Source organism: Molothrus aeneus, chromosome 2 (assembly GCF_037042795.1).
Source record: "Molothrus aeneus isolate 106 chromosome 2, BPBGC_Maene_1.0, whole genome shotgun sequence".
Classification (NCBI taxonomy): Eukaryota; Metazoa; Chordata; class Aves; order Passeriformes; family Icteridae; genus Molothrus; species Molothrus aeneus.
This window is the reverse complement of record NC_089647.1, coordinates 19,127,753-19,137,337: the sequence shown is the minus strand read 5'-3', so window position 1 is coordinate 19,137,337 and position 9,585 is coordinate 19,127,753. Positions and strand designations below refer to the sequence as shown.

Genomic DNA, 9,585 nt, shown 5'->3' with positions numbered 1-9,585 from the left:
AAACTTACCATTTAAAGAGTTTAATCTTCAAATAAAGTATGTGCATACAGTAAGTGAAGGGTTTGGGGAAATTAAAAGCTCTTCTTTTTGTAAAATAGTTAAGGATGGCAATGGAAAACCTAATAGGAATGCAAACATAACATGGGTATTGGAAGAAATCCTTCCTATTTTTATTGTTACAGATGGTGTGATTATCTTTGTGGACCCTTGAATTCAGCTGTATACAATATTACACTAGTAGAGGAGTTGAGATTTGAGATGTATTCTAGGATTGTTAGAGGAAACTAAAGATACAAAAAGATACTGCTAAGTCTCATGAAATGTACAATTACTACTTTAAATCAGCTGTTAAATTATTCTCCAGTCATTGCCATAGACCAGTCACAGTCAGAAAGTTCACAGGGTGGAACAGCAGATTAGTTCTTATTTGGTAAAACAACTAATCACCAAGTGTGCAAGTACGAAACACAATCTCATTTCAAAAGTATTGAAGTTAATATGAAATAGTTGTACTCTGCTAAAGCTGTATAGACAACAAGGGGGTCTTTTAGGACTGCTTGAAAGCTGATGATTGTTTAAAACAGGATCCATTCTTACTGGAATCACTACCATGTGAACACTGAGCTACCAGCTTCTGCAACTCTTTCAAATTGTCTGCAGAAGTGCTGCACAGAAGGGCAGATTCATCTGAGTGGCAGTCTGGACCTATGTCTTGCTTAGTCTATAAATGTTTGGCATACAGTTTGGAACACTTAACTTGCCCATTTCATTCCACTGTTTAGTATGTCGGCTTTCTGGAATATTTTTTCTGGTCCTCCAGAATGAAAAAGCAAATCTCACTTTATGGTTACATATTTGGTTCATTACACTTTCGGTTCTCCCCTTTTGTATTATGAATCAAGCCCATTAATCTGATGGGATCATCGTGAATGGCTTCTACTTTCACCGTGTTTTCGGCAGCCAGCTGCTCACTGTTGAGGTAAATGCTAACTTTGGAAGCCACCATGGGGTTAGATGATCTTTCTCCTTCATCTTCCTCTAATGAAGGATCTGTCTTTCTCCTTGGTTTTCTGCATTTTCCCTTGACACTGTGATCAAGTGAGGCATAACACATCTGACTGGCAGACTCCACCTGAAAGAAAATTCACTTTACGTTCAGTAGTTATCCTTGCTTTAAATTAATATCTAAGTCTTCAACTACGTCTACGCTCTAATCATAATCCTGCCTTTAATTTGCCTAAACTAGCTATAAAACAGCTCATTAAAAGTACAAATTATTAAACTGTGGGAGAATGGAAAACAGATCAATATAAGGTAATGGTAAATGACTGATAGTGGCAATATGGAAAAAATTCATCAAGGTATCACTAGAAAGAGTCTCTGTGGGAAAGAGGGAAGCTCATGTAATAAATCCAGATTCTTTGGGATGCAAGACATTATTTGATCTGGTTTTCTTCTCACTTTTTTATTTTTTAGCTGGAATCCTGTTATTAACAGTCTTTGTTTGTGCAGAAATTGAAAGATGGATGATTCTTGTCTATATATATGATCTCATTTCCAGTGCAAAATATATGCTTTTTGTGTCTTTCCCCTGATTTTTGTGCTTTTCAAGCCAGACCATCAATGACTGTTGAGATTGGAATGTCTAGATTTAAAAAGTTGTTCTTTACCTGCTGGAAATACCCTGCGAGAGAGTCTGAAAATCCATCCCTATGAAATACGTGGCAATCAACTCAGGAAATTGATGCTAGGAATGCTTCAATCACAGGCAAATTTCATTTGAAGCTTTCATGCTTTTAGGCAGACAGGTATCTCAACAAAGTACAAATCAATAGAAAATAATCTTTCCCTGGTTAAGGCATATAGATTTTGCACTGGACAGGAGAGAGCCAGTCAAACTCATGAATATCATGTGATGCAGCTTGTGTTTTCACTTGGTTGATAACTAAACCAAATAAAATTAATTCTTTACATTAGCCATGGATGCAAATTTAATTCCACGTGATCTTCATGCCTGTGGCTGAGCTTTATTATGCTGTATTGCATGGATCTGAACTGTCTATAATTATGCTTCCTTATTAATGACTCAGATTGAATGGAGGGTCAAGTTTGTACTGAAATACTTTGATGAACTGAGATACTAATGCATGGTAATTTTTGTGAGAGTGTGAAGATTTTTGTTATGTACTCTTATAGGATAAATAAAGGAACTCTGAGACAGACCATATTACTCTAATTCAGAAATCTAGAACTAAAATTAAAGATACCTGTAGCTGGTTAACTGGTCTTTGAGGGTGGGACTTCATCTGCTCGTAACAACATTCTTCTGTAATTTATCAAAGTAGAAAAATCTTTTTATTAAGACATACTACTGAGTCTTAAATGATCAGATCAACAGATTTTCTGTGTTAGAGAATGCTCTAACATTACATTAAATTAATGCTCTAAACTCCCCCCAGTTTGCTTTGGTAGGATGTTTGTGTTTGTTTTGAAATAACACACAGTTCCCTCCCTCTAATTATAGAGAGGTAAATAGCTAAGAAATTCAGACACATACTGTGAAAATGGAAATAATTGTGTTCATATGAAGGAGAGGTTTCTCATTATTTACTTATATGAGTGTCATTTTAGAGTGGTAGGAGGACTTCTTGCAATTAAGAGGTAGCCACGTACTGATTAATTTTTCAGCACAGGCAGCCTTTTCTTTGACTGAGAAAGAGGTTGTGAGTTGCAGCAGCTGGTGATTAAATTTTGTTCCTGAGTCTTCAGTTTTCTCTAAATTCAGTTCTAGTTATTTTCTCATGTTATATCTCATTTTAGCCACCAGTAAAACAGATTACTTCCTTACAGTTTTCAGACTTTTACAATGTCACTGCATTTGAGCCTTGACTTGATTCAATTTATGCAAACTGTGTATGAAAAAGTTGGGTTTGTTTGGACCTTTTTTTTCCCTGCAGTTGAAGTGCTTTAGTTTTGCTTAGCTCCAATTAAGGCTTGCAGAAAAAGTCGTTCTCGTTACTTAAATACAGCTTTATCTCTATAAGGGCTTTGAAACCCTCTGCACACCCAGCTCTCGCTGCAGTTACATGATGTTACAGCCTTTAATGTGTCTCTGCCAAGGATTGTTAACTTGAGCACAGTAAAGCAGAGCCAAGCTGTCTGCCCACCATTCAGCTGCTGGGCTTCAACACATTTGTCAGTGTCGCTAGTGATATGTGGATAGCCACAGCAGAGAGCTGGTATGTGTTTGTTTCTGCCTCCTTCTGTGGGAGCACTGACCTTGGACCGGGAGTAATATGTGATTTAGATTGCTTTAATAGGCATGGATCAGGCTGCTGTTTCAGTTAGAGTAGCTTTACATTTAGACAAGCTCTTTTTTTTGAGATACTTGACTGAATAGGAACATATCAATCAAATTCAGCATGAGATCTGTTCTTATAAATAGTAGTGCAGTATGAAGGTTTGCATTTCTGTCCCAAGTATCTTTTAATAATTTCAATTATATCAATAGTTGAAAATATGTAGATTCTCAAGTTTGCCGTTTGAGAAATGCAAAATATGTCAGCCAGTCATTTTTAATCATACATTTTTATAGCCACTGAATAGACATGTGTCCCTAACATGAAGCTTACCTAAAATATCTTGATTGAGATTGCCATAAACTGGATCATCTTCTGTGTGATAGCCATCATAGCTACAAGGGGAATGAAAAAATACTTTTAATTCACAGAATATGCTTTATTTAGCACCCCAATACTATATTTTAGTAAATGTTTTATGCACATATGCAGATTGCATGTGTATATCTATATATAACAGATAGTTTGTTATCTTATAAACAAGATCAAAAATATCAGAGGAGGCAGAAATGGCAGTATGGGTATTCTCAGGAGAGATTTGTCACCTAGCCCAGAATTGAACTCTCCTTCCCTGTAACTTCATTAAGCACAAAGCTAATCTCAAGACTATTAAGCTACAGTTTGAGGTAGGGTAAGAAATACTGATGATCACTGAAAGGAACCCAATTCATGTCCTCTGAGACCACTGTGCAATACAAACTAAAGCACCATATGTGTCTTTTGGGACGATGTTTTTAAAAGATCCCCTCTTGATTCAACTAAAACACTTCGGTCAACACAAACAGAGAAGACCATCAGCTTTGCATTTTTGATTGTATGTTGTGTTTCATTACCTGGTGGTACTTGTTACTTACTGCACCCCTATATTGCATCTCATAAAGGGGGTGAAGTTGTCCTCTAACACCACATTCAGTGGTATTTTTCATCTGAACAGGCAGTAAAAGACAAATATAGATTTTCTAATGTCAAGAAAATTTGTAACTGAGAATTGGGTTTGGGTAACAGGTGCAGGCTTTTGTATTTTTATTTCAAGGTCCCTTTATATTTGGGTTGAGATGAGACTATGCATCTCTGTTTTCTAAAGTTGGGCTTGGTTCGGGGTTTTCTTCTGTGTGGCATAAGAGAGAGAGACTTGAAACAGATTTGTGTAACAGATCATGAGATATCCTACAGCTGTAAACAGACTTTTTTATTGCTTTTGGATGCTATGTGTAAAATATGGTTACGAAATGTAAATACATGTAAATTACCACTCCACAAGTATTAACTATCAGACTATATTTTGTCACTGCTTTGTGAGAGCTGAGAGTTCTTTTAAATTATTATGGAATTATTGACTATAAGTGATAGGTAAAGGTGGTTTATCTCAATACCTTGCACTTTCAGATAAAATAGTATTAGCATGCAATTATTTCATTGTTGATAAAATGACTGGATGATGTATCTCAGAGGTGAATATTTTTTCCCTAGGTTTTTTGAATTTTTTTTCCACTACCAACATTTCCAGGCAGACTGCATGAGATATTGAATTTTTCTCTATGCCATCCCTCCAAAGCCATCTGTCATTATTTATTGCATATTTAACCCTTGCCAGAAAAAAACTTTTTTATACAACTTACCTTGGATCGTTCTCTTCATAGTCTTTATGCATTTTAGCTGGAATAAAAAAAAAAAAAAAGAGAAAATGAAACATAATTTTAGAACACTTCAGTCTCACAGGCATGGTTTTGGTTTTGTTTTAGAGAGTACACTTGAAAGCTTTGTCTCTCAGAATCTCTGCTTTTCTCAAATATTTTGTCAATTACAAAAAATGTTTCTGCTATGGCCCTGTGCTGTGTCTACAAAGTCTACATTAGTTTACAGTACCCAAAAAACATATTGTAACACATGTGATTAATTCTTTATTTCCTCCACATTCTCCTTCGCCCTCATTTTTTTCTCACAGATTTTCTCTGGGGAGGTGAATCGTGTCAATATTACAAAGTAATGGGTTTATTTATTTCACTAGTTCTGGTATGGCTGAAAAAGAGATCCTGTGATCCACACAGATGAAGAAACTGAAGCAGAGAGGCAATGGCTACATAGAGATTTCATGCTAGAGCCTGATGAATAATTCAGGAATGCCTGACTTTCTAAGCTCTGCTCCAGGACTCCAGAATTTACCACAGTAAGCTCCAACTCAATGACTAATGCAGCATCAGCCACTCTGACCTCAATCTTGGTCAGGTTAGTTTCGTAAATGATTGTGATTCTTCCTCGTAGAGACATCTGCCTAGTAGCCCTAAAACACAAACCAAAAAGCTCAACTGACACCCATCCCAAAAGACTCCAGCAACTCTCTTGATATCCTGTGAATATCTGACTCTCTAATACTTAGTGAGCTCAGTTTATAAGCACAGACCCTCTGTTTATGTAGATTATATACTCAGGTGTATTTAGCCTTGTTGAAGTCACCAGTGTTTGCCTGCCCACCCCTACATGTACAGCACAGGGGCAGTTTTCCCTGTGTAAAGGGAATAGTGAGAATTGTACAACTTCCTAAACACAGAATCACATGCATAAGACAGGTTGCACTGGCACAATCTGTCAAAAAGTAAAAGTTAATTTCAACCAAAACCAGAGTATGACTGCAGCCATATGAGAGACACACTGGTTTAAGAAATACATTAGAATCCTATTATGAAAAGCAATTAGAATGTTTTTCCAAAATACACTGATAAGGCATAAAATCTGTATGAAATCTGAAATTCAAATGAGCATTGAGGAATTTGGGGAGGAGAAAATTTTCTCAAATGTATTTTCTATCAATGCATCTACTTAAAATAAATTTTAAATGGAAATATACATAATAATCAGTTATAGGAAAAGTATACTTCCTAGGAAAGGAAACTGCAGGTATTAAAAATAGATTTTAAAAATAAAAACTTAGTCAGAACTAAATTCTTCCTGTTTTGCTGATTTACCTTCAGAGAATGGATTTGAATACTTGTTTTTAGCAGTGGATTGGGCAGTTAGCAATTGTTCTGTAATTATACCTGATTCTCTTAAAAATTTTCAAAAGATAAATCTTCTCTAGTAAAATCATTCCTGCCAAAATATAACTTTAAGATTCAGAAGAATCAATTTGTCGACTTGATAGCTCTGAGCAGGGATGGCTTTAAACATTGAAATTTGATGCCTTACCAAGAGACATTACTTACCTTGCTTCTTTTTCATACAGTGTACAATATTCAGTGTCACTGAAACAAGCAGAGACAAACTCAGGAAGGCCAAAACTCCCCAGACAGAAAAATGGCAGTCCATTCCTGTAACTGAAAGAAAATTTACTATATGTCTTGTCTAACAATATTACCGTATTCTCTTTGTACTTGGCTAGTTTTTGGTTTCTGTAATCAAAGCTGCTATTTTGTTGCTTACTCTCTGACAGCTATTGCTATACAAGCTAAATAATTAATATCAAAATCAGATGCTAAATATTAAGAAAGCAACTTTAATAAACTGTTAGCAGAAGTACTGTTTCACAGGAATTCAGCCAAAGATTAAGCTATTGGTTTGCCTGTAAGATGCAGTAAAAATCCGAAATTAATAAAGAAAAATGTCATTTTACTGGATAGCTTTGAAATTATTTTTGCAGTTGTCTTTAAGTTAGTATTTGCAGTAAATTAAGTAAATTCTTAGCTAAATTCTAGAGTTCATTAAAGTAGTTCTGAATTTAGCCAAAACAAATTTGCTGGATGTGTCTCTGAATACTAGCTAAGACTGTAACATTTTAACAGTCCCTGAAAAAAAGTGAAAATTTGGTTATGTTTTCTTGCATTGTTTTCCAGCTATTAAAACCACTTACTTGTTTTACTTGTTCTTATTTTCTTGCCTGAGAAACCAGAGAAAGTGATGGTAAAGGATAAGCATCTGCTGGGAACCAGTGAAGCCCCAAGGAGAAGTTAAAACAGCTCCTGGAAAATCACTTGGTAAAAGGTGGGTCTACTTATCTGAACAAAGTCTTCTTTTGCTCTAAACTTGCCACTCCTTGCAATAAGAAAGACAGGAAAGACCCCCCCTGTGCAAAATCTGTTTTTTCATTTAATTAATTATTTGATTAACCTAGCTTATACAAATTTTCCATCACAAACCAGCCTATTTGTGGCTGTCTAGTGGCCAAAATTATCAGCATTGCTGCGAATGGCCTGCGAAAACCTTCTGTGACAGAGGAAACACTGAGCCAAATAAATGAGTGAAAGGAGCTTGCAGCTTTATTCTTAACTTTCCCCAGAGGCATATTTCATGTTCTCTGAGATTTGGAGTGTTTGAAATAAAGCCTGGTGCCCAAAACTAATGGCCTCTAATAGTGCATAAAAAGAAACGTGTAGCTGGAGCAGAGCAGTCAAGTGGCTGGATTGGACAATACTGATCCTTAGTGCACTTTGTTGTTTTTTGACATACCTGGATTCCCTCAGGAAGCCCACATTTTGTTTGTTTCCTAAGTAAAGCCAAGTTAAAGGAGTACAGGAATGCACTTTTCCATGTTGCTGGTCAGGGGAGGGTGGCAATGCATTTGCTCCTGCTGTGAAAACAAAGCTTTGTTCCTTGCCTGACTGGGCTCTGGCTCAAAACCTTCTTACAGGTTTTGCCCCCTCATTGTGCTGGTGTTGCCAAAGCTCTTTTTGTTTTGTTGTACTCCAACCCCCAGATGTTCTTATAATGACAAAACAAGAGAAGATAAGCCCTGGTAGTAAAAAATCACAAATTACCTGGGCTTCTGGGATGCAGGTTTCCTTCCTGATCAGAACGCTCTTTTAAAAGGAACAACACAAAGCAAATAAGCTGTAATTTTCTGACAGACTTTTATCTTTTTTTTGCACATGGTACTTTCAGTGACCATTTATTCTTCTTTTTAAACTAAATATCCTCTTTCCCTTCCTTTCTACTACTTGAGTTCTCCCAAAGGTGTTTGAGAGTACTTTATCACTGCAATACTCCTTTTTATGTTGAAAGGCACTTTTATGCAATGAGATACAGACATTTATGAGGAGAGAAAACATCCCCATGGAGCAGCTATACATCATTCCAATTTTTCAGGGAAGGAATTAAAAGAATGGGAGATCCTACACTGAGAATATTTTATCAGGATGCATCAAGAATCATCAGTCTTTGGAACCTGGTTACTGTGCAATTAGTCACTTAATATTGCATCCCATGCAACCTGTCCAAAACAATAAGTCTGTCCAGGACAAGAAATTTCAAGTTTCACTGTTGTACCTAAATAATCAGAATCCTCTCATTCTTCTCCTGTCTTTTTTCTTTTCTGATGTGATTGGTTTCCATTCTTCTCATGTTCATTTCATATTTCTTTTCCTACAAACGTTTTTCCGAGGGAGCAGAAGCAGTATTGTAGCCTATGAGAAGGGAAGCAAATGTAAATGTGATAGAATCACAGAATCAACCATATTGGAAAAGTCCTCTGAGATCATCGAGTCCAGCCTGTGACTAAACCACACCTTGCCAACTGCACCATGGCACTCAGTGCCACGGTCATTCTTTCCTGAAACACCTCAGGGACAGGGACTCCACCAGCGCCCTGGGCAGCCCATTCCACAAGACACAGCACTGAGGTTCATCAGAACAAAAAGAGTGAGCAGGTACCGAAGGTACAGTAATGATCTAACATTGTACCTTTTTCTTTTTGTAGAATGTTGTTATTTATCTCTCTGATTCAGGAATCCAATTTTTGCCTGGTGTTTCTAGAGTAGAAGGAAAACTCTTAGTTTCAATTTGACTATTTCCAGTCCTTAACTGGCCCACTTTTTGTTGACAAGTATTATTTTTCTGTTTCAGTTTTTGATTTAAATTGAAATTATTATCTGGAAAATAGTAAAGGATGGATAAAACTATTTTCTTTTTAGTTTTCAAGTTTAAATTCTATAGTATTTGAGCCATCCTACTTCTCAAGAATTTAAAAACATTTTAGGAAAAAAAAAGATATGAAACTTGGATTTCTCATAAAATGTAACAATGTTTTAAATCTCACAATCTATAGTTCTTAGGCATGATTTAGGAAATTTCTTGGTTGTGGGTAGATTAAGAAAAGATCATTTAAATTTCTTCCTGGATGAACACTACTTAGTTTATTTTAAAGTTTATTTTCCATAACACTAACTTAAACATCTGCTTGTGTTTCAGTAGAATGTATACAAACATATGTGTGACTTCAATATATATTTTTTTTTGT

At 36.0% G+C, this 9,585-nt stretch overlaps 1 protein-coding gene across 1 annotated transcript; it reads right to left on the bottom strand.

Annotated features, from left to right (window-relative positions):
* Positions 1–782: 782 nt before the first annotated feature.
* On the bottom strand, positions 783–6,662 carry TRAT1 (T cell receptor associated transmembrane adaptor 1). The gene is made up of 5 exons (XM_066568827.1): positions 6,560–6,662; positions 4,979–5,015; positions 3,633–3,694; positions 2,268–2,326; positions 783–1,132 (listed from the first exon to the last, which is right to left on the bottom strand). The coding sequence occupies exons 1-5, from the start codon at positions 6,660–6,662 to the stop codon at positions 848–850; spliced, it is 546 nt and encodes a 181-aa protein (XP_066424924.1). The 3' UTR covers positions 783–847.
* Between the last annotated feature and the right edge of the window lie 2,923 nt (positions 6,663–9,585).

What these genes read in the sequence shown, in the direction of transcription:
- TRAT1 (XM_066568827.1), bottom strand. Translation starts at nt 6,662, where the DNA reads ATGGACTGCCATTTTTCTGTCTGGGGAGTTTTGGCCTTCCTGAGTTTG. An exon ending in TCTCAATCAAGATATTTTAG is followed by an intron (nt 2,327 to 3,632) that starts GTAAGCTTCATG and finishes GATAAATTACAG; the next exon opens with AAGAATGTTGTTACGAGCAG. An exon ending in GACCAGTTAACCAGCTACAG is followed by an intron (nt 1,133 to 2,267) that starts GTATCTTTAATT and finishes ATTTTCTTTCAG; the next exon opens with GTGGAGTCTGCCAGTCAGAT.